Below are 26,498 nucleotides of genomic sequence, written 5' to 3' on the forward strand. Positions count from 1 at the left end.
TTCAAGAATTCAAAGGAGAAAAATATAACGTCAAGCTAAAGATGCAAGAAATTATAAAACAAAGTAAGCTGAAATGGGAGCTGAAAAAGAAAAAAAAAAACTAAAGAAATAAAGCCATTATAGATTAAAAAGCCTTATTAGAAGAATAAAAAAGGAGAACTGCCAGTGTTAAAAAAGTAACCAGAGACATGATGTTGAGATTTTTGAGAAAAATCACAAAATGAGGTATAAGAACTAAAAATTAAAGTGAGTAGAGAAAGGGTGGTTGGTGTGGAAGACTGAAACCAGAGAGCTAAGATACTGATTATTATTGGGGACCATGAAAAAGGGAAAGAAAACATAAAACAAAAAATTTCTGAAGGTAATAAAGAATACTTTGCTAATGTATAAGAAGACTTGAAGTTTCAAATACAAAAAAGTGTATTCTGTTTCAGAAAAAAAAATAAGGATTAAGAAAGAGCTAAGTATTGATGAAATTACTGAAATTCAAGGATTAAGAAACACAGGCAAAAGACCCAGGTCATCAACAAAGGAAAGTTATTAGAATCTCATCTTATCTTCATTTACATTAAAAAACCCAAAGGCAATGTATACAGATTTGAGAGGTGAGGGACCCATACCACAAACTGGTGAATATCTTTTGTAGGTTCACCATACTCCTGTAGTCATGGGGTCTATCCCAAACAGTTACCAAAGTACTTTAAAAAATCAAAACAAGTAGGACATTCTTCTACAAAGGTTAAAAAAAATCAACTGAAATATTTTCAGTCATTTACCAAAATTTCCTGCCATGTAAAATATATACATTTCCTTTCAGATTATGTTTCCAGGGGAAACATATGGTTTGGGAACATAAAAATATATAATAATAATATTCAATAACTATTACATTAAGTACCTCTACTATCTATGATTTTGTAAATCAATGTCAATTCCAAGATACCTGCTTTGATATTTCAATGGTTCTTACAAAAAAATAATTAAAAACTTTTAGGAGATATAAGAATATAATTTGCATTAAAGTTAAAAATTTTGCCAATGATAATATCTGCATAAATGACTCTAAGACATAAAAGGTATTTGAAGCCACAATTTGCTAAACTTTTTTATAGGCCAGGCACCTATGTGCCTGGATATCTAAAGGACATCCTTTAGAGCTATCATTTCATTTGCTCTCATAACTCTCATTATGTGGTCTTAATGGAAAAGAAAATAAAGATGTGTAAAGGTTGCAGTGTGTTCCTGAGGTCCTGCAGCTATTACTGGGGAAATTTATGTATTATTTTTTAAGTTTAAATTCAAGTTAGTTAACATACAGTGCATTATTATTTTCAGAGGTAGAATTTAGTGATTCATCAGTTGCAGATAACACCCAGTGCTCATTAAGTGAGCACTCATAAAGTGCTCTGCTTGATCCTCATCACCCAGTTACCCCATCCTTCCACCTACCTCCCCTCCAGCAACCCTCAAGTCGTTCCCTTTAGTTGAGTTTCTTATGGTTTGCTTTTCTCTTTCTATCTTATTTTATTTTTCCTTCCCTTCCCCTATGTTCATCTGTTTTGTTTCTTAAATTCTACATATGAGTGAAATCATATGGTATTTGTCTTTCTCTGACTGACTTATTTTGCATAGCATAATAGTCTCTAGTTCCAGCCACATTGTTGCAAATGGCAAGATTTCTTTCTTCTTGATGGATGAGTAATATTCATTCCTTCATAGACATACACACATCTTTATTCATTCATCTGTTGATGGACAACATTTGGGCTTTTACCATGTTTTGGAAATTGTGGACACTGCTGCTATAAACATTGGGGTTCATGTGCCCCTTTGAATACTACCTTTATATCTTTTGAATAAATACCTAGTAGTATAATTGCTGGGCTTAGTGGCAAAATTTAAATCAAACCCTACTTGTTTTGACTCTACATCCTTACTCTTATTACAATGCTATACCATATCCTACAGAGGTGTTTTAAAAATTTCTTTTTAACCTACTGATAATATTTAAAACCTTTAAACAGGTTTAATATAGTGGATTGAAATTGGCATAAAATTGTATGTAAATTTCTCTTACTGGCAATGTAGAAAATTAGGTAGCTTATTAATCTTCTCCAGAACACCTAATACGATGAATGAAGTATAACTATGCAGAGATAAACTTCTTTTAATGTATAGATACTTTTAAATGCATAGATAAACTTCTCAAAAAGCCAGCAAAGTATCAAGGAGTCCAATATGAAGACTATCTCTATCCACTGACAAAGGGACACGAGAAGAAAGCATGTCTGCTTCATCTCCTAGCTCAGTATGGAAAAAAAAAACCTCTCCTTTGAATTTTTAATTAAAAAAAAACAAAAACAAAAACAAAACAAAAACAAAAACAACTCTCCTTTGAATTCTTAATCAAAGGCCTCCTTCACCCAGATTGGCAGTTTGAAATTATTCTATCTGCATGGTATGGGAATCCTGGAGGCAAAAAAGTAAATATGAAAAGTGTTCCTTCATTGATTAAATCCTTAAAGTGCCTGGAAGAATAAATAAAAATTCTCTGGAGAGAAACTCCCTCAATTAAGGCCACACAGGATTTAAAAAAAAATATTAAGCTGTGCCAAACATAAGTTTATGATCCAAAATTACAAAAGGCACAATGAGCAAGAAGTAGCAGAGATAATAAATGGCACTGGAATTGGCTCACAACAGCCTATGAAAACTTACTAAGTATTCAGGAATATTGAGAGCTGGTTTTTAAAACATTAGTAGCCTGAAATTTGCTATAAAGGAGTATTTATACTACAATCATGGGGAAATTCTATAAAGAATAGTGGCATTTTTTTAAACCACTGTGATACAGTGGCATAATTAGATCTGGAGTTATGGGACTTTGGAATTAGTGACTACAAATATTTGCAACAATTTTGTTTACAATTATTGAAGTTATATATAAAAAAAGAATGGAAACACAAAAAAGGGAAACACTAGTAAAAATAAGATAGGTTTATAAAAGAAACAAGTATAATGTCTAAAAAAAAAAATACCAGTACTAAAATGAAAAGATACTAAACTTGAAGACATAACTGACTAAATGACACCGAATATAGCATAGGTATATAACAATATGGGAAATATTAAATAAGATAAAATATATAGAAGACAGAATGGATGAAAAAACAGAATGTGTTAACTAATAAATGTCTAGTAAGTATTCTAGAGTTAGAAAAAAGCAGTGTGGAGGGAGACAATATTTGAAGAATACTGGGAAGAATACTCCTGGTGTTTATGAAAGACATAAATTCTCAGATTTAGAAATCATGATTTACAAGTAGAACAAATGAAACTAATTTATAATTGAGTGAACTTGGAGAACCAAGTATAAAAATGTTTTATATAAATATAGAGAAAATATTGCCTCAAAGAAGCTGTTAGATCAATTGGAGAATTCATAGAAAAAATGATACATGCCAGAAGATAATAGATGAACATCTTTAAGATGTGGAGGAAAAAAAGTCAACCTAAAATTTTTAAATTACTAAAATCATCATTCAAAAATGAAGATTAAATAATGATATTTTAAATGAAAGCAAATGAGTTTATCATTAATCATTTCCCACAGAAAGAACTTATAAAAATTTTATTTCGAAAATAAAATAAAATTCAGTTTCTTAACTGAATGAAAGACTGAGTTGGGGGGGAAAACAATAGATAAACATATAGGTAGATCTTTCGGAGTGAATGAAGTAAAAATGATCACTAATTCTGGATCATGTTCTGAAATGAATGTTGTTTACTTTGTCGTGGCCTATTTGCTATTTGTTTTTATTTGGGGCAAAAAAATATTATATTGAGTGGATGACACAAGGTGTTCATGTGATAATGCTGGGCTTATTGCATGGAGGCAAAGGAAGAGTATTATACTGGATATTAAAATGTAAGTTTTATGACAGCCAGAAAGCTTTTTGGGAATTGGATGAGAAAATAGGTGGTAAAGATCAGCAAACAGGGAATGGTGCAAATCAAATCCTTTGATATTATGAGGATCATAATAAGCTTTGCTGTAGTTTTTGTGGATTTATAGGCAATTATCCTAATAGTAGCTATAAAAAATCATGTCTAGATATATGTTTTTACTTTGGGTTAGCAAAAAGATGATGTTGCTGGAATCAGTACACTGAGACTATTCTCTAACAACCCCTTTTAGCACTGACTTATCTTGCTTTTCCTTTTTCAGGTTCCACCTCTACTTCCCAGATGAAAATAATATGTCTGTGTTTTTGCTGAAAAAAAAAATAAAATGCTAGATAATAGGAAATATGAAATTAAATTAGGTATATGAATTTAAATTAGGTAATTAGGAAAAAAAGCTCTACTAGAATTGTTTTAAATCATCCAACTAAAGTCAGACTACAAATGGGGAAGAACCTTTGTATTCCTCAATCCTGACTTTTTACTGAATGTGGAAATAGGAGACAGTATCAGATACTATTGAATAGTTCTAGCTGGCATCCATAAAAGCAGTCCCCCAAAACAAAAAACAAACACAAGGAAAAAAACACCCCCAGGCAAACAAACAAAACCAAAGAAATGAGAATGAATGCTCTAAGGAATATCCTTATCTACCATGTATGAAATGGCATTTAGGGTGAACAATCGGGAAGTAAACAGAAGACATTAATTGGCTAGAGGTTTCAACTCAGTGAACTGAGGAAAGAGTGTGAGGTACTGTCTTGGGATGGCGGTTGCTGATTCAAAGACCAGGGTTTGAGTAGAAAAGGAAATGCTCATAAGAGGAAGACCATGAGAGGTCTAAAGATGTAGGTGGTAGCTGTCACCCAAAGCAATTCCTGCATCAAAGAGAGAGCAGATGGTTTCAGTTTTTATAGTAATCAAAGGCATAGATTAAGTTTCTATACCTCCATAAAAGGTACTGTTCAGGAATTTTGGTATTCTTCAGAAAAAAAAAAAAATTGAGGCTTATTGTCTTCAAGTGTAGGAGAAGAAAAAAAGAACACAACTTTACTACACAACCCATAGTTTGTATCCCAGAAAATTACTCTCTTTGCCAAGAGACGTGGGGGTAAATCTAAGGGCAGGAGGAGGTAGGGGATAAACTAGCTTTCTAACATAACCCTTTAAAATCTGAAGAAAAGGCTCTCTAACAAAATAAAAATAAATAAATAAATAAATAAATAACCCTGTAAAAAATCCCAGCTTGAAAAAATCAGCTAACATTAACTATGCATTTAATCATTCTTTTACACAGAAAGCTACTTATTTTATAAGAACTAATTACCTTTATAATAAGTTAGCATTTTTACCACAAATGCAAAATACAGAGCTCTATTCATTTTAGAATTTTTTGTGAATCATTACACAAACATGTTTTCCAAAGGAAAGAAGTTAGAAGCAGAATTCCTAAATTAGAAGATATATTACCATCCTTCAGTGTGTAACTATCTTTCCTACTCGGTGCTGTATGGCAATGAACAAAATGCAAGAGTTCACTGTGACCTGGTGAAGGCAAGGAGGTGATTCATTAAAAATAAGAATTATATGCAACTAAGAGACCCAATAACTCAAACACAATTCTTATAATCAGAACATGTGGAGGCCAAGAAAAACAAGGCTGTACCCACCTCGAGTCTAGCCCAGACATAAGTACAGCCATCTTGGCAAAGCAAAAGCTGGCACCTTGCACCCCCTCTCCACTCACTCCCCTCCCCTCCCCTCGGTAAATATGTGTGACATTCCTCAGCCACCCCTGGCTGCCCTAAAAGAAAAACAAATAGTTAACTTGCAGAGATCACAGTCCTGCAAGACAGGAGTCTCCCTTGGTTTACAAATGTCCTAGAGATTTAACAACAGCCCAATTTCCAGAGGCAAATAACTCAGTTCCCCAAGCCCTAATGTCACCCTCCCCACCATAAAACTGAAGGAGGCTGAGGCAGAAGGAAATGGAAATAAAGTTAAATTTCTTCTAAACCCAAATCTCACTAACAAGGACACTTGATAGGAGAAGTGTGAAACTTTATCTCTAAATCTCCAAGATAGTATCAGCAATCATTCCCAAGCATATGACCCACTGATATACATCTAAAGGGTCTCATGAGAAGATGTTTTATTACTAGTAATAAATAACCTTTCTCCCAACAATAGCTAGCCCCTCAAGGTCCTGGAGATCTTGCTTCCAAAATTCCTTAGAGACTAACATATCCCCTTTGTCCTCACCCACCGCCGAGTCCACCCCTACTCTGCCTTTAAAAACTCTGACTGTAATCTGGTTCGGGGTCCAAGTCCCTACTCCGCTGCACTGGGTATACTTGGGCCCAAGCTTAAGCTTGTCAAATAAACCCTCGTGTGATTGCATCGGTACTTGGCTCCTTGGTGGTCTCTCAGACGCGAAAACTCGGGCATAACAGAACATAGTTGCTGAAGCTGGTAAGAACGACCTGCAATAACTATGTCATGACATCCCAAAACTTTAATATTTTTGACTTCTACCATACACTTTATTAAGCCTTTAAAAATGTTTCAATGTTCTCTCTTTGTTTCATCTTTTGTTATTTAAATGTCTCTATATCAGAAATGAGAAATCTCAAGAAGGAATGATAAACAAGGAAGGAAGGAAGGAAGGAAGGAAGGGAAAGCTTGCATTTCCATTTCCAGTAGTGAATTATTACTTTAGTGAAACTCTTCTAATTAAGGAAGAATCCAACCAGGAGCGACCCTGATTATCATCCAAAAGGATGCTCTCGCACTCTTGGTAGGCCACAAGTACATTTCCCCTTACTCCAGAAATTTAATACAGAACTAGTAATTAGAATCTAATTAAAAAAGAGTACCTTTATGATTTGGATTATTGAATTGGATTATTGACCCTATAGACTTTTGCTACCAACTTTCAGGCAGATCATTGTCAGGACCATGACATACCAGTGTGTGTTGCCAGTTTCTTTCCAACTAATAAACCTCTGTGAAAATCTGTTTATCAAATAAGTAATGCATTTTGTATTTCTAAATGTGTGATGTGCATATATAATACTAGAATTCAATCATTCTTTCATATATGCCTGAAATACAGGAAGGCTTTTTCCTTTTTTTTTTTTTTAATCTGAGAATTATCCCTCAGAAACAAAGATACTGCATTATATATTAGTCCTATGAGCAATGTAACATTATGAAACTCTAAATTATCTTGAATAGCAATATGTTGCCAAAGACAAATTAAACTGAAATAACTTCAAACAGTGGTAGTTTGGAAGGTTTGTAGAGAATACCTGATTTTTTAAAAAAGAGGCAAAGAAATTTGTTGAGGAATTAGTCTGAGTTTAGGGAAGAACATACCAAAAGCTTCAAAATATCTGTTAATATCTTATTCCTTACAACAGAAATGAAGAAAATATAAAAAATGATCTGATATTAAAAACTGAGTGATAGGTACATAGGTACTTATTTATTTTAATTAATTTGGTAGGCTTAATATATTTTATAATTAAATATTACAGCAAGTTGTTATGGGGAATCATTAAAAAAACTCTATGGGACAAATATTAAAATAGTTATATTATGTAGATGACTATATTGGCTTGGGATATACTTCCAGTTACAGTACTACCCATGAATTCAAAAAGTACTACATATCAAATATTTTAGATAAAATGATGAGGAATTCTGGCAAATGATTAGATGACTTACAGATTGGCTGTACTGAGAACCAAATATCCTGTTGGCAAAGTTTTGTGAAATTAGTCTGAATAAAATTATTGATGAAATGTGAGACTAGACATACAATACTTCTAATTCAGTAGATTTTTGCATGTGACTTAAATTCTTGTGTTTAACTAAATTAATGCAATATATAAGTAAACATTTGACTATTTTACCTATATCCCCAGAAGTTTATGTATTAATTTTGACCAGAACACATTTGCATCTTTTAAGTGGGAAAAATGGGGGACTTTCCCTACAGCTTAGTTAGTCTGGGACAGTTTCAGTTTATACCTGTTATTCCAGTTTAGTTATTTTTTTTAAAGATTTTATTTATTTATTTATTTGATAGAAAGAGAGAGAAAGCACAAGCAGGGTGAGGGGCAGAGGGAGAAGCAGGCTCCCTGTTGAGCAGGGAGCCTGATGCAGAACTCAATTCTAGGACCCTGGAATCATGATTTGAAACCAAAGGCAGACACTTAACTGACTGAGCCACCCAGGCACATCATCCTAGTTTAGTTATTGATAGTGCTCCATTTCATCCTCAGAGGTATTCTAGTTTGGATAATGACTTTTATAGTCACTGGCCATAGAAGGTAGTATACTGATTGAAGTAAATTATGCAAAATGAGAAAAATCCATAAAATTTTTGGGGAACTGGGGCACATGATATCAATAAGAAACCTTGGAAACACAACAAAATTGAGGATATTATACCTGGACAATGATAACTATCTACTCACATTTCTGCCTATTTCTTACTGTAATCTCTGAGGTTAGGGTTATTTACCTCTGAATTGAGTTCTATCCTATAACAGAAGCAATTCTTCCCTTAAGCTGTAGAAATATAAGGAAAATGAAGTCAATTATAACAGCTTTGCACCAACATGGTCTTGTTGCCCACCCTTTTCTGATGCTAAATTAGTCTATGTCTCTGGAATGGTATCTTCCTCTTTCTTCCCGGTTCTGAGTCTTCTATAAAACTCTCTTCTTTTATTCTATTTCTCACTGACATCTGTGTTGTTAACTAGAACCAAAGTCTCTCTTCCAAATGAACACCAGTTTCTCTGTCTACAGAGGGAGAGAAGTCTCTTCTCTGAATAATCCCATTTCTTGATGGTTGTGTATTCAATCACTTCTGCTTTGGTCAATTTGCTCCATCTTCCATTATAAGAGTAGAAATGCTGAAGTAAGTAAAATGAGGACACACTACAATCCAAGCTCATTCAAGGGCTTTTAACCTTTCCAGATATGAAAAACCATGATAACTGTGTTCCTACAAAATCTCTTTCCTTGCAGTGACTGAAGAGATGGGAAAATTTCACAAGAAAGTCACACTTCATATGGAAGACAAGTAAGAGTTCATGAAGACTAAAGGGAGAATGATACAGACAAAAGTAAAATACATGCAAAGACAGGTGAGAGCCAGTGACTACAGTGTAGCTTCTCAAAGGACTGATGGGAGAAGGACTTAGAAAAAGAGAGACTACCTGTTAGGTAAGGAAAGGCTCCATGCGCTGCATTTAGAAATTTGGGTCTTATTCCATGAACAGTTTGTTAGAAAAATCACTGATTCCACTGCCTACAAAATAGTCAAACTCCAGATACCAACTGGCACAAAGTAACTTTGAAGCTTCATTGCTGTTCCCACTAAATAATTGACTTTTCTGAAAATTGAGTAAAGTTTCAGGATACAAAATTAATATATAGAAATCTGTTGTGTTTCTATATACAAATAACAATGTATCAGAAGGAGAAATAAGAAAATAATACCACTTACAATTGTACCAAAAAAGAATAAAATATCTAGAAATAAACTTAATCAAGGAGGTGAAAGACCTGTACTATGAAAACTATAAGACATTAATGAAAGAAATGAAAGAGGACACAAATGGAAACATATACTATGAACTTGGATTGGAAGAATTAGTACCATTGAAATGTCCATGCTATCCAGAGCAATCTACAGATTCAGTACAATCCGTATTTGCTAATACCAATAGCATTTGCCATAGAACTAGAACAGATAATTCTGAAATTTGTATGGAACTACAAAAGCACTTGAAGAGCCAAAGCAGTCTTGAGAAAGAAGAACAAAGCTGGAGGTATCACAGTTGTGGATTTCAACTATACTACAAAGTTGTGGTAATCAAAACAGTATGGTACTGGCACAAAAACAGACACACGGATCAATGTAACACGATAGAGACCCAGAAGTAAACCAATCTTATAGCGTAAATTAATCTATGACAAAGTAGGTGACAATATGTAACAGGAAAAAGTCTCTTCAATAGTGCTGTGAAAACTGGATAGATATGTGCAAAAGAATGAAATTCAATCACTTTCTTACACCATCCACAAAAATAAATTCAAAATGGATTAAAAAGACCTAAATGTGAAACTGAAAACCATTAACCTCCCAAATGAAAACACAGATAGTAATCTCTTGAACATCAACCTTAGCAACATTTTTCTAGGTAGGTCTCCTCAGGCAAGGGAAATAAAAGCAAAATTAAACTACTGGACTATATCAAAATAAAAAGCTTTTGCACAGTGAAGGAACCATCAACAAACCAAAAAGGCAGCCTACCTAATGCAAGAAAATATTATCAAATGATATATCTAATAAGGTCTTAATATCTAAAAAGTATAAAGATCTTACATGATTCAACAACAACAAAAATTGATTTAAAATGGGCAGAGGACTAGAATAGACATTTTTCAAAGAAAACATACAGATGGCCAACAAACACATGAAAGATATTCAACATCACTAATCATCAGGGGAATGCAAACCAAAACCACAATGAGATATCACCTTACACCTGTCTGAAAAATAGAACCAAAAAGACAATAAATAACAAGTGGTTCATAAGGATTTGGAGAAAAGAGAAGACTTAGGCCCTGTTCATGGGAATGAAAATTGGTGCAGCCACTATGGAAAACAGTACAGACGTTCCTCAAAAAATTAAAAATGGAAATACCATATGATTCGGTAATTCCACTACTGGATCTCAAAGAAAACAAAAACACTAATTTGAAAAGATATATGCACCCCTATGTCTATGACAACCAAAATATGAAGCAACCCAAGTGTCTACCAATAGATGAATGGATAAAGAAGATGTGGTATATATATGCACTGGACTCAGTCAAAAAAAGAATGTGATTTTGCCATTTGCAAAACATAGATGGACTTTGAGGGCATTATGTTAAGTGAAATATGTCAGACAAAGTCAAATACCATATGATTTCACTTATATTTAAAATCTAAACAAATAAAAAAGCATAAATAGACCCATAAATACAGAAACCAAACATGGTTGCCAGAGTGGAAGGTGCTGGGATGATCACCAAATAGGTGAAAGGGAGTGAGAAGCACACATCATCTATCCATGAAATGAGTAAGTCACAGGGATGAAAGCTACAGCATAGGAAATTAAATCAATGGTATTGTAATAGAATTCTATGACAGACTGTTGTTACACTTGTGATGAGCCTAGCATAATATATGGAGCAGTCAAAACACTAAGTTTTATACCTGAAACTAAGGTTACTTGTATGTCAAGTATATTTCTATAGAAATTATACACACACACACACACACACACACACACACACATACATGAGGGGCACCTACGTGATTCAGATGGTTAAGCATTTGCCTTCAGCTCAGGTCATGATCCCAGGGTTCTGATATTGAGCCACACATTGGGCTCCCTGCTCAGTGGGGAGCCTGCTTCTCCCTCTCCTTCTCCCCCACTTGCTTAGGCTCTCTAGTTCTTTCAGTCAAATAAAGAAATAAAATCTTAAAAAAAAGAAATATACATATAAAAAAACTACAAAAAGCTTATGAGTTCATACTAATGTGTTTTTTAAAAAATAACTATTACATTGTATGCATACTATCAGATATCTTGCCTAAGAAATAGTTAAGTGATGGAAACATCACAATTTCAGACTTCAAGTTATATTACAAAGCTGTAGTGATTAAGACAGTATGGTACTGGCAAAAAAAGAGACACATAGATCAGTGGAACAGAAAAGAAAACCCAGAAATGAACCCACAACTATATGTTCAATTAATCCTTGATAAAATGGAAAGAATATCCAATGGAAAAAAAGGCTCTCTCTTCAACAAATGGTGTTGGGAAAACTGGACAGCAACATGCAGAAGAATGAAACTGTACCTTTCCTACACCATACACACACAAAAAATACAAAATGGATAAAAGACTTATATGTGAGACAGGAAACCATCAAAATCCTGGAAGAGAACTGGAAAACCTCATGAAAAGAACAAAACTAGACCACTTACACCATACACAAAAATAAATTCAAAATGGATGAAAGACCTAAATGTGAGACAGGAAACCATCATAATCCCAAGGAGAACACGTAACCTCTTTGACATCAGCCATAGCAAATTCTTACTAGATATGTCTCCTGAGCCAAGGGAAACAAAAACAAAAATAAACTATTGGGACTACATTGAAATAAAAAGCTGCTGCATACTGAAGGAAACAATCAACAAAATTAAAAGGCAAACTATGGAATGGGGAAGATATTTGCAAATGACAGATAAAGGGTTAGTATCCAAAATCTGTAAAGAACTTATCAAACTCAATGCCTAAAAAACAAATAATCCAGTTAAGAAATGGGCAGAAGATATCAATAGACAATTTTCTAAAGAAAACATATAGATGGCTAACAGACACATGAAAAAATGCACAACACCACTCAACATCAGGGAAATAAAAATCAAAACTATAATGATATACCATCTCATGCCTGTCAGAATGGCTAAAATGAACAACACAAGAAACACAGGTGTTGGCAAATATGTAGAGAAAGGGAAACCTTCTTACACTGTTGGTGGGAATGCAAACTGATGCATAGTCTGAAAAACAGTATGCACGTTCTTCAAAAACTTAAAAATAGAACGACCCTAGGATCCAGTAATTGCATCAGTAGGTATTTATGCAAAGGATACAATCAAAGAAAGAGAAACATCATATGATTACATTTTAATTTGAAGGGATACATGTACCCTGATATTTATTTTTCAATTTTTTAAAGATTTTTATTTATTTATTTATTTGAGATAGAGAGGGAGGGAGAGAATGAGGAGGGAGGAGGGGCAGAGGGAGAGGGAGAAGCAGACTCTGTGCTGAGCAGGGAGCCCAGCAAGGGGCTTGGTGCCAGGATCCCGGGATCATGACCTGAGCTGAAGGCAGATGCTTAACTGACTGAGCCACCCTAGTGCCTGCACCAAAATGTTTATAGCAGCATTATGAACAATACCCAAAGTATGGAAAAAGCCCAAATGTCCATCAACTGATGAATGGATAAAGACATGATATGTATATATAACGGAATTTTACTCAGTCATAATAAAGAATGAACTCTTGTCATTTGCAACAATGTGGATTGAGGTAAAGTATATTATGCTAAGCAAAATAAGCCAATCAGAGAAAGAGAAACACCATATGATTTCAATCACATGTAGAATTTAAGAAACAAAGCAAATGAACATAGGGGTGAAAAAAGGAGAGATGCATGCAAACCAAGAAACAGACTAAAGCTTATTAAAGGGGAGTTGGTAAGGGGGATGGGTGAAATGGATGAGGGGATTAAGGAAGGCACTTGTGATGAACACTGTGTATTGTATGTAAGTGATGAATCACTAAATTCTACACCTGAAACTAATATTACACTGTATGTTAACTAACTGGGATTAAAATAAAAATTTGAAGAAAGAAAAGAAAAGAATACTTGAAAATAAAAACTTAAAAGGGAGGGTAGAACAAAAAGCAAATATATTTATAAGGGGGAAAAGGGGCACTTGGATGGCTCAGATGGCTAAGTGTCTGCCTTTGGCTCAGATCATGATCTCCAGGAACTGGGATGGAGCCCCACATTGGGCTCCCAGCTCAGTGGGGAGAGTGCTTCTCCCTCTTCCTCTGCCTCTCCCTTTGCTTGTGCTCTCTCTCTCTCAAATGAATACATAAAATCTTAAAAAAAAAAGGGGGGGGGAAGAAATAGCTAAATGAAATGAAAATAAAGGATTCAGGAGAGCTTCCTTTCCCTGATACTTCCTATTAACTCATCCTGTATCATATTTTTGATAGCCCTTATCATAATTTGACATAAATATTTATTGCTTCTGTCCCCAGAATGTAAGCTCCATTAGGGCAGATGGTAGGTTTTATTTATGTATTTATATGTGTGTTTATGCATGTATATATGCATGTATATATGTATGTATGATTGCTACAATCCCAGAACTTAGAATAGTACCTGGTAAGTAGTAAGGGCTCAATAAATAGTTACTTAAAGAGAATGAGGTAGGGATGTAGGATGGGAGAGATTAATGGGGAGAAGGAGGGATGGAGATCAATGTACTTAATCAATTCACAGGATCAGTTTTTGAGCTGGAAAGAACTTCAGTGCTCCCATTTTATAGATAAGGATACTGATGCCCAGAATGGGTTGGTGACTTATCAGAGCCCTAGATCCAACCCATGTAACTTACCAAGAAATTGGTGAACTTCTCATAACATCTACTTATAAGCAATATAGGTAAATGAAGGCTTACTACTTCTCATAACAGACCTCAAAATAATGAAAATCTATAGTTAATGGGATACTAATGGTTACTTAATCCAGACACCAATAATCATGACAGAAAAAGTAAACCAAGAACAAAGATGTATAAGAAAACTAGAATTTCCTGATCCATGGTTTTAGAATGCAAATACTCAACATATTAATGATGAAAATATAAGCATTACCTCCAAGGACCATGCCAGCCTGACAGCATTTTCTAAGGCGACATGCTGGGCAGTTTTTTCTGCGGATTTTATCAACAATGCAGTCATTTCTTCCAGCACATAAATAGTTATGCTGCCCTAAAAAAAAAAAAACAACACACACACACACACACACACACACACACACACAAGTTATCTATGATATCTAAAAACCATTGGAAATTTTATGCACTGACAACTTAAAAAAGTGCACATCAGTGAGTGGATTACTGTCTCAGCCAGGATTTTGCTTGGCATACATGAATGTTGGCGACGCTTCAAATCTATTTAATACTTTACCTGTGTCTTCAGAAGCCTTAATGAGATGAACGCACCTTATAAATCAATCTGAGGGTTTGCACAATATTTCTGTGCATCTTCTTAATGGTGTCAGCATCAGATTGCCCTTAAACCTTTCCATCATTTCAAGATTAGTTACATGTTGTTGGTAAGTATTAGTTCTATAAGATAGTCAAACTGTAGTAAAACTTTTTCTTTCTGACATCTAAAGCATCAAGAACACAGATACAGACTAAAGAATTAAAGGCATTTCTAAAATAGGTCGCCAAACTGTGGAAAGAACCAAGATGCCCTTCAACGGACGAATGGATAAGGAAGATGTGGTCCATATACACTATGGAGTATTATGTCTCCACCAGAAAGGATGAATACCCAACTTTCGTATCAACATGGACGGGACTGGAAGAGATTATGCTGAGTGAAATAAGTCAAGCAGAGAGAGTCAAATATCATATGGTTTCACTTATTTGTGGAGCATAACAAATAACATGGAGGACAAGGGGAGATGGAGAGGAGAAGGGAGTTGAGGGAAACTGGAAGGGGAGATGAACCATGAGAGACGATGGACTCTGAAAAACAACCTGAGGGTTTTGAAGGGGCGGGGAGTGGGAGGTCGGAGGAACCAGGTAGTGGGTATTAGGGAGGGCACGGATTGCATGGAGGACTGGGTGTGGTGAAAAAACAATGAATACTGTTACGCTGAAAATAAAAAATTAAAAAAAAAATAGGAAACAAACAAACAAAAAAAGATTGACTTTGCATGCAAAAGATAGCAAAGAACATCACATAATAATCTTCTGATTCTTGAAATAAAATCCTTAATGATTCAAAAAAAAAATAAAATAGGCCGTTATAAAATCTATACACTTAATGCTACCAGAATATCCTGGAGCTATCTTACTTTTAAAGGGTCTAATGATTGTGAGTCACACATGAAAAAAATATTACTCATTGTATTGACTTTACTGCAGTTTATTTTGGCTGCAAATTAGAAAATACAACAGATAAAAATAATGATAAAGAGAGAAAAATTTAAAACAATGAGAAGTATTGAATGAAGGAGAGGACAAGAATTATAGAAGAAATGTGGACAAATGTGTGACCCTGGGATCATATGTGCAGGAGAAATAACATATTTTCAAAAGGTCTAGAAAATGAATTTAATATTTAACCATGATGATCTTAAACCACAAATATGTTCCATTTAATAAAGATGGACAATCTAATTTATTTGGGTTGAACAAAAAAAATCTCAGCTTAAACACATAAACCTTAATTAACTGGAAAATTTACTTTTTTGCATGCTTTATTTTTGAATAAAGTCTTGTAACACAGACTGAGTTTTTAACATCTTTAGCTTATACTTCTTTTTTTTTTTTAAGATTTTATTTATTTATTTGACAGACAGAGGTCACAAGAGTCAGGCAGAGAGAGAGGAGGAAGCAGGCTCCCTGCTGAGCAGAGAGCCTGATGCGGGGCTTGATCCCAGGACTCTGGGATCATGACCTGAGCCAAAGGCAGAGGCTTTAACCCACTGAGCCACCCAGGCGCCCCTAGCTTATATTTCTTAAGTGTGAAAAGTGATTTTAGAGGATAGTTGAATTTCCTTTAATATTTTATATTAGTCAACATTCAAGTCAGATTTACTCTTCTGGCCAAAGTTTGTGGTAAAGGAACACAGACATACCTTAAACATTTGCTTAATCAAGCAAGGGAAAGGATATATCATCTGCCCTTTTTGAAACCTGATGCAATATTGCCAAAGGTCTGTAATAGAGCACCACATTTTCCTCTTTCCCCTTGGAAAATATTGTTATATTATTTATAATATTGTTTATATTATATTTATAATATTATATATTAATATAGATTAGGGTAGGAAAAGCAAGGGGTGATTACTATTACATCTTTTCTTTTAAATTACATATTCTCTTTCATTTTATGTTCTAGCTGTACCAAAATCCTTATATTTCCCCCAAATCTCTCATGTCTTTATGGCTCTCCTCCTTTTTCTAAATTTATCTGCTTGGCAAACTCTTGGTTATCTTTCAAATCTGGTCTTAACTGACCCCAGAAAGACCTAAACATTTCCTCTGTGTAAACAACTAAATATTCAATATGTATGTATTGTAAATACTGCTTGACTTCCTTAGGTTTTGTGAAGTTAAAAACTAGGTCTTTCGTAACTCTTATGTAAATTAAGAGTCCAATAAATATTTGTTGAATATATGTGTACTTAATTATATTTATTTTTTTCACTTAAAGCCATAACTATGGTTGTACTCAACAATATAAACTGTATAGTAATATTTTACTTATTATCATATATACTAAATTTTAAAAAATCTGTTGCTCCAGATTTTTAACACCTTTCAATGTTTTTATACATAATGCCTGTTATTTCAAGAAAATTCTTGCCTTTTTACATTAATAGACCATGAGTTAGTATCTTTAACAAGCTTATTTTTTATACTTTTATTGTTCATTATAATTTTTAAATTCCAGTATAATTCATATAGTGTTATATTAGTTTCAAATGTACAATATAGTAGTTCAATGTTTCAACATATCACTCAGTGCTCATCATGGTAAGTGTACTCTCAATCCCCTTTATCCATTTTCACCCATCCCCTCAACCCACCTTCCCTCTGGTAACCACCAGTTTGTTCCTTATATTTAAGAGTCTGTCTCTTTTTTCCTTTGTTCATTTATAACAAGCTTGTTTTTATTTATTTTTAAACTTATTTATTTGACAGAGAGAGAGAGACAGCAAGAGAGGGAACAAAAGAAGGGGGAATGGGAGAAGGAGAAACAGGACTCCCATTGAACAAGGAGCCTGATGCGGGGTCAAACCCAGGGTCCTGGGATCATGACCTGAGTCCAAAGTAGATGCTTAATGACTGAGCCACCCAGGTGCCCCAGCAAGCTTATTCTTAACATCTACCTTTGCAAAGACAGAAGTCCTTATTATTTCTGAAATATTTATATTTTTTAAATTTTATTTTATTTTTTCAGTGTTCCAAGATTCATTGTTTAAGCACCATACTCAGTGCTCCATGCAATATGTGTCCTCCTTAATACCCACCACCAGGCTCTCCCAACCTGCCCCCCCAAAAACCTTCAGATTGTTTCTGAGTCCACAGTCTCTCATAGTTCTTCCCCTCCTCCAATTTTAATGATCTGAAAAAAGGGATTACTGAATGGCTGGCTATACTTATATATTATTTCCAACTGCTCTCTGCATTTAATATATTAATATAACTTCAAGTGTTACTATTACTAAAAGAATCATATTCTGTGAAAAAAAGCACTATTAAAATGTGAGTAGGTCATTTCATATGCCTAATGATTTATAAAATTTTAGATACATGACAAAAATTCCATTTTGTTTGAAATGAAGTCTTTATTAGCTACAAAGAGATTTACCTTTAAAATAAGAATTCTAGGGGCGCCTGGGTGGCTCAGTGGGTTAAAGCCTCTGCCTTCGGCTCAGGTCATGATCCCAGGGTCTTGGGATTGAGCCCCATGTCGGGCTCTCTGCTCAGCAGGGAGCCTGCTTCCTCCTCTCTCTCTCTCTGCCTGCTTCTCTGCCTACTTGTGATTTCTGACTGTCAAATAAATAAATAAAATCTTAAAAAAAAAATAAAAAAAAATAAAATAAGAATTCTATATTATTTATGTGGCCTTATAAGCATAAGTAGTCACAACATTTTTATGCCTTTCTTTGAAAAGGAGGGGGAAACATGTAGTAAAGGAGGGGGAACATGTAGTAAAATAGTGAGATAAATGAATATATATGTTTAACAGATAAAGAACAAAGAAAAGAAAGTTGGTATGGTATGATTCATGAAGTATGGCCTTGAGGCAACTGAGCCCATGCTTATGGAGGCACTGCTTCCACCACAAACACAAATGTTGAAGAAAAACAAAAGCATGTTGTTTAATTACAATCTAGAACAGAAAAGGAGTGGGGGGCAATCCTAATAAGCCAGAAATTAAAAAAGAAAAAAGAGGGGGTAAACTGGAATGGACTGTGGTCAAAAAAAGTTTCAGGTCAGATATAGGACCTAGAAGCCAAGAACTAGGCTTTAACACCCACAAGGGCCTGGGATTTGTGGCCACAGTCCCACTGGGAGAAGAGTGTAGTAACTGAAACCTACATAAAATGAAGAATCTTAAAAGGCTGTCTTTCCATGAAAAATGGGTTAGAGAACACTACCCAAACTATGCTGATGAAGCCAGGAATCTACCCTCAAATTTTGGGTGGGGAGAGGAGCCACTCATGACTAAAAATAAAATATACAAATATCTTGGCCTTTGAGAGAGTGATTTTCTCTACCATGTGATGTATGAACCTGTGCCAAGAAAGAAATAGTGGTCTAGGACCAGTGAAACTCTCAGGGAGAGCCAAACGCAAAACTGAACTCTAAGGACAGGTACACATATGTGCAAAAAAAAAAAAAAAGAGAGCGCGCGAGAAAGAGATGTACCAGAGTATGTATAGAAGCACTACTTGTAATAATCCCAAACTGAAAACTCCAGTGATCACCTGTAGAATAATATATAAACAAACTTTTTCATTTTTCAATGCATTATTATACAGCAATGAGAATAAATAGCCTATGCAAAAATATGGATGGGTCCATAAATATAATATGTAAAATAATAGACGAAGAAAAATACTGTATGATTCCATTAATATAAAATCCCCAGACAGTTAAAACCATCTATAATGTTAAAAGTTAGACAGTAGTTACCTATTGGGAGTGACTGAAAGGGGTGCTAGAAGACTTCTGGAAAGCTAATGATTTGTAAATCATTTGATCTGGATGATGATATCTTAGTTTCATTTATTCAATAATAATTCATTAAGCTTTATACCTCTCTTTGAGCACTTTTCTAAAATTATTTACGCCAATAAAAAGCTTTTTAATTTCTTGTTAAAAATAGTTACACCTGAGAGGACAGATTAGAGGATACTCTGATCCAACAGAGGGAGAGGAGTGTATGTAGGACCGACCATTTGAAGTCCAGAAACAGAATAGAAGTAAGAAGAGAGGAGAGGTAACATGTTTCCGGAGAGAAGAGAGGTATTACTTACATTATGGGATTACAGTTGGAGCTTTCCAGTGAAATATCCCAAGAATCCCACCAAGTATCTTGCTAGAGAAATGGCCAGCTATAATCATCTACCAAACACAGAAAACTCCAGTGACAGTCATATATATGCCTGCCAAGTACAACTGTGCCTCTCCTTTTAACCCTTCTCTTCCCTATGCCTCTACATAGAAAAGGTCAAAATCAGCTGTTAACGGGTCTCAGAAATGTGAGCATGGTAAACATAGAAGAAGGTGATCTTGTTGGTTCTCTGTAGCTTCAGGCCCCCAGCAGTACTGAACTCGAGCAAAGGAGAAATGCTAAATCAGGTGAGAGTTTGAAATTTTGACTATCATGCTGGCCTGTACATTTTGATCACTGAAGTGAGACTTTTTTTTTAAATTAATGATTATGGAAATAGACCAAAATTTCATAGAGAAGATGGAACAAGAAGCCCATAGAACAACAAACCCATAGAGCTGCTGTTGTTAGAGGTCATGCTATGTAGGCACTGTGAAAATGTGTGTGTGAAAACACACATACAAATACATAAACATATGGATAAAAACCATAACAATTATTTTAATATTATTATAAATAAAATTATAAACCAGTGCTTCTCAACAAGACATTTTTGTCTTCCCCTAAAAGAGCTCTGGAATTGTCTGTGGACAATTTTGGTTCATACAACTGAGTAGTAGATGCTACTGAGGCCAGGGATGCTATTAAACTTCCTACAGTGCACAGGAAAATCCCAAAAACAAAGAATTAATGGGCCCAAATGTCAGCAGTACCAATGTTGAGAAACTCTAGTGTAAATCATGATTGTCCCATTTCTTAAAAAAGATGTGTTTTTCAGGTTGGTCCACTTAAAATGCCTAGAAGCAAATGCAACCACGGCAGCAATAAACACTGGGATCCAGATTGCTCTGTCTAATATCATTTTCATCTGAAAGGAACCAGAGCTCCTTGGAGGAATGGTTGATCTAGGACTGTGGCAGAAAATGTACAAGTTCAATCTGTGATACTTTGTTGTGAATTATTTTGATGTTATTGAGGTTTAATGAAACAGTGTCAAAGACACACCGACCAAAGACAATTTAAACATCAAAAAATTTATTTCAAGTGATTAAAACATACTGACTACATAAAAAACCATTAGTACATAATGATATGTAAGAAAGGAAAGAAGAAGAGAAAGAAAAAAAATCATACTCAAAGGAAACCACAGGATGATGCTAAGGCACAAACTCATTACTTTGAAAATTGATAATCAAGGGGAAATAAACATCTACTAGGCCTTCCAGTATTTTAAGATTACTAAATTACCTTTTGGAAGAGAGAAAGAACTATAAAAAAGACTTACAGCTGATAAAATCAGAAGAAATAAAAGAAATAGAAAATCACCCTTTTGCAATCCCTAAGGAAATGGTGACTACTTGTCAAGCCTGAAAAGACAGTTAAAATACTCCTCTATTTTTCAACCACGTATCTGTGTGATGCCACATTTTCTTCATATGCTTCAACCAAAACAACATATTGCAACAGGCTGACTGTAGGCACAGATATGAAACACAGCTGCATTCCATTAAAGCAGACATTAAAATGACTTGTAAAAATGTAAAACAATGTCACACTTTTCACTAAAATTTTTGGTCTGGAAAATTAACATCAGATGGTTTTGCTATTTTTTAAATGACTTAATAAAAAGTTTCCAAAGCTTACCATTTTAAATTTACAATATGATAAATGCGGAGAGATATAATCCATATAAACCAAAATTCTTTGGGCTCTTAATAATTTTTAAGCATGTACAGGAAAGGGGTCATAAGACCAGAGTGTTTGAGAACCACTGGCCTGCACATGACTCCTTTCAAAATGTTTAACCTGAATCTAATTGTATGGGGAAAAACAAACAACAACAACTACAAAAGAGACAAATCTAGATTGTGGGAATTTCTACAAAACAGCTGTCCTGGACACTTCAAAAGTGTCAATGTCCTAAAAGACAAAAAGAGGTGGGAAGATCTTTTTAGATTAAAGGAGAGGAAAGAGACTTAACCAAAGGAAATACATAGTTCTTGATAGAGCCTTCATGAAAAAACAACCTATATAGGACATTTTGGGAACAAATGGGGAAATCTGAATCCTGAGTATATATTAGATAATATTACTGTATCAATATTAAATTTTCTGGTATGATACCAGGGTTATTTTGCAGAATGTTCTTGTCCTTAGGAGATATTCTCTGAAATTTTGAGAAGTAAAATAGGATGCCTACAATTTACTTTCATATGGTTGTGTATAGATATTCATTTACTACTCTTTGAAATTTTATAAATGTTTTCTAGAGGTTAAATTCTTCTGAAGAAACAAGCAGAATGAGATGAAGGCTTGGACTACTTTTCCACATTAGCCAATCTGGGGATTGTTATGTAAAACTGGAAAAAAGACAGATGGGAACAAAGACTGACAGTGTGAAAGGTAGCTGGACAATAATGAAGCATTAAGTTTTAAAGTATCTTCATGTAAGATCCAAGGGTATTTTTTTGTTTTTTGTTTTTTTGTTTGTTTTGTTTTATTAAAGTGAAGGAAAAGGTGGGTAGGGAGGAGGTAAAGAGGAAAACAATTTTTTTAAAAGTAGTTTCCACATCCACTGTGGAGCCCAATGCACAGGGCTTAAACTCACGATCATGAGATCAAGACCTGAGTGGAGATAAAGAGTTGGATGTTTAGCCCACTGAGCCACCAAGGTACCCCAGGGGGAAAAATATTAAGTACAATATGGGTCAATATATTAGGAATGTAACTGGCTTATTTCATGTAATCCTTATAACAAAATAGACACTACATAGGTATTTAATTTTTCCAAAGTACCTAAAGATTAAGTAGACATAAATAGTCTTCAACTGAGAACAAAGAAGGCACAGAGTATGTTCCTGAAGAACAGTTATGGGCATTGGGCATCAGACATGAACTCCTGAAAGGGGCTGCTTGTGAGTTACATAACACTGGCAGGCAGCAAAGGCAGAGAATGGTATGGTACCTCACATCTCTTATGTAAGAATGCTGCTAAGCTTCATCCTGAACCAGAGCCGCACCCCCCCCACCCAAGAATCCAATTTCTCTCAAGTATCAGGCAAACACGTACTGTAGTAGAAGTTTGTCATATTGCTAAACCCTAACACATAAGTAAAAATATATGTGATACTTTCATCCAAGAATTATAACTCATCCTGATAGAATTCTTGCCAATCCCAACATTTAGTGCTTCAAAGAAGAACTCTAATGTCAGTCCAATTTTTATTTCTTAGTAATGAACCAGTTTTTTTTCTTCCCTGTTTAAACTCAGGTACGATCTTTTCTATATAAAATTAAAAATGTGTTCAATATAGGAAAAGGTGAGCCCTTTTGATATACAGAATAAAATTTTTATTTTATTTTTAAATTTACTTAAAAATTCTAACATTATAAAACCTTGAATAAATCATTTAACTTCTTGATACTTCATTTTCTTACTCTATAAAATAATGGTTCAAAAGCTGTTTGAGAGTTAAACAAAATAATCTGTTAAAATATGTGGGACTTCTGGGTCACTCAGTCAGTTGAGCTCACACACTTGTTGATTTTGGCTCAAGTCATGATCTTGGAGTCCTGAGATCAAGGCATCCCACCCCTCAGAGCTCAGCAGGGAGTCTGCTTCTCTCCCTCTCCCTCTTCTTCTGCTCCAACCCCCACTCATGCACACACACTCTCTCTTACTCTCTCTAAAATAAATAAACAAATCTTTAAAAATATGTAGCACTAGACATAGAATAAATGCCTAATAGGTAGAAATTAGGACAGTTCAATAAGCAGGTATTTACTGAATATCTTCCATGTATTCACATTGTTCTAGGTGCTGATGATAAGATCCCAGGAGCTTACTTTCCATAATCAGCTAAAACTTTTGTTTGACTTCTTTTTTAGTTTGTTCTTCAGAAACACTGATTATTTATGTGCTGAATATCTGCTCTCTATTCATCATACCTGTTATCCAACAGAACAATGATAAGACCACACACTTCATAATCAGACATACTGTTACTCAAATTCTCATAATTCTACACCTTGAGAAAATTATCTAAGTCTTATTTTTAATACTTTCAAAATGGAAATGAAGGTAAATATGATATAAGGCTATAAGTTGGATTAAACAAAATAAAATAAAATATAAATACATAGTAAACACAAAAAATCATAGATTAAAATTTTCATCGATTTGTCCTTTTTCCTTCGTTGTGAAGTAATGCCTTAAATATGAACTCTACACAACTTATTTTATTCTATTTATGGTTCCCAATATAGAATTTAACTCTGCTATTACACTTTTTGATCTCATTGTCATATTTTCTTATCTCACCCAGCTATGTTTTCATCTTACTTAGATCTTTCCTCTGACACGTGTTCTTTTTCACAGTTGCCATTATCTTTTATCTTAATAATTCAAAGCAGATTCTTACCAAAATATTTCTTCTGTTTCTTTTGGCAAATCAACTTTAAGTACACTTTTTCATGAAATCAGATCTATCTATTAATGATGATGTGTTCAATCAAACAACTTGACAAGACTCTAGTGGGAGAATGTGACTGTTCAGTGGGAGACTGGCAGTCACCAAAGTTCAGTACAGTTAGGACATTTACCAAAGCTGGAAGTTAGAACAAGATGGATGAGCGAGGAATGTCAGGAAATGGAATTAGAGGGGAAAGAGCTAATTACAAAGATCCTGAGAAATGGCCTGGACTGTCAGAAAACTAGTAAAACTAGTAACCAGAGGGTTAATAGGACTAATAAGTACAACTACAGTAGTTAGTTGATAGTTAGTTGATAGATAGTTAGTTAGTTGATAGTTGATAGTTAGTTATTTTGCAGAGACTCAAGTTTTCACCAAGAAACTACCAGAGGCAGTCAGGACTACTGACCTCTTTGAGCATTCACAAGTATCTCATGAATGAACTTTTGACATAGGACTTAAAACTCCACCCTTGGAATATGCCAAGGATGTCATTTTCTGGTCATGGGTCATGTGAAGATGTATGTAGAAGATCTATGCAGGCACAGACAATAATTTCAGTCCTTCCCTACTTACTAGTGTCCTGCATGTGACTTTTTAAAATACAATTTTATTTAAATTCAATTAATCAATTGTGTATTATTAGTTACAGAGGTAGAGTTCAATGATTCAAATAGTATATAACACCCAGTTATGTAAAATGAGTACCTAGTAATCATTATATCACATACTCTCCTTAATGCCCATCACCCAGTTACCCCATCCCCCCCAAACTTCCTCCCCTCCAGCATTGCTCAGTTTGTTTCCTATATTTAAGAGTCTCATAAATTGTCTTACTCTCTGATTTCGTCTTGTTTTATTTTTCCCTCCCTACACCTATGATCCTCTGTTTTGTTTCCTAAATTACACATATGAGTGAAATCATATGATATTTTTCATTCTCTGACTGATTTATTTCCTTTAGAATAATACCCATTAGTTCTGCCCATGTCGTTGCAAATGCCGAGATTTTTTAAGGGTTGAGTAATATTCCACTGTATGTTTATATACCACAACTTCTTTATCCATTCATCTGTTGGTGGACATCTGGACCCTTTTCATAGTTTAGCTATTATGGACATGCCCACTTAAACATTTGGGTGCAGTTGCCTCTTTGGATCACTACTTTTTTAATCTTTGAGGTAAATACCTAGTAGTGCAATTGCAGGGTTGTAGGGTAGCTCTATTTTTAACCTTTATACTGTTTTCCAGAGTGGCTGTACCAGTTTGCATTCCACCAGCAGTGTAAGAGGGTTCCCCTTTCTCTGCATGCTGGCCAACATTTGTTGCTTCCTGAGTTGTTAATTTTAGTCATTCTGACTGGTGTGAAGTGGTATCTTATTGTGGTTTTGATTTATATTTCTCTGATGCTGAGTGATGTAGAACATTTTTTCATGTATCTGTTGGTCATTTGTAAGTTTTCTTTGGAGAAATGTCTGTTCATGTCTTCTGCATATTTCTTGACTAGATTTTTTGTTTTGTTTTGTTTTGTTTTTTGGATGTTGAATTTGATGAGTTCTAGAAAGATTTTGGATAATAGCCTTATATCTGATAAGACATTCGCATCTTCTCCCATTCTATAGGTTCCCTTTTAATTTTGTTGACTGTTTCTTTTGCTGTGAAAAGATTTATCTTGGTGAGGTCTCAATAGTTCATTTTTGTTTTTGTTTCTCTTGCTTTTGGAGATGTATTTAGGAAAAAGTTGCTACAGGCAAGGTCAAAGGGGTTGTTGTCTCTGTTCTCCTCTAGGATTTTGGTGGATTTATGTCTCACATTGAGGTCTTTCATACATTTTGAGTTTGTTTTTGTGTATGGTGTAAGAGAATGGTTGAGTTCCATTCTTCTGCATGTAGTTGTCCAATTTTCCCAGTACCATTTGTTGAAGAGACTTTTTCCATTGGATATTCTTTCCTGCTTTGCCAGAGATTAGTTGGCCATAGAGTTGAGGGTCTGTTTCTGGCTTGTCTATTCTGTTGCATTGATCTATGTATCT

The 26,498-nt window shown here is 34.5% G+C and overlaps 1 protein-coding gene across 2 annotated transcripts in view; it reads right to left on the reverse strand.

The window, feature by feature from the left end:
* PGR (progesterone receptor) overlaps nucleotides 1-26,498 on the reverse strand; it is a gene marked incomplete at both ends in the record, with an annotated part of 96,726 nt that overhangs the window by 39,087 nt on the left and 31,141 nt on the right. For both annotated transcript variants that reach the window (XM_080817076.1, XM_080817077.1), the window contains one exon: nucleotides 14,499-14,615. In XM_080817076.1, coding sequence (XP_080673202.1) covers nucleotides 14,499-14,615 — 117 coding nt within the window. The remainder of the gene's footprint in view (nucleotides 1-14,498; nucleotides 14,616-26,498) is intronic.

Source organism: Martes martes (assembly GCF_963455335.1).
Source record: "Martes martes genome assembly, chromosome: 10".
NCBI lineage: Eukaryota > Metazoa > Chordata > Mammalia > Carnivora > Mustelidae > Martes > Martes martes.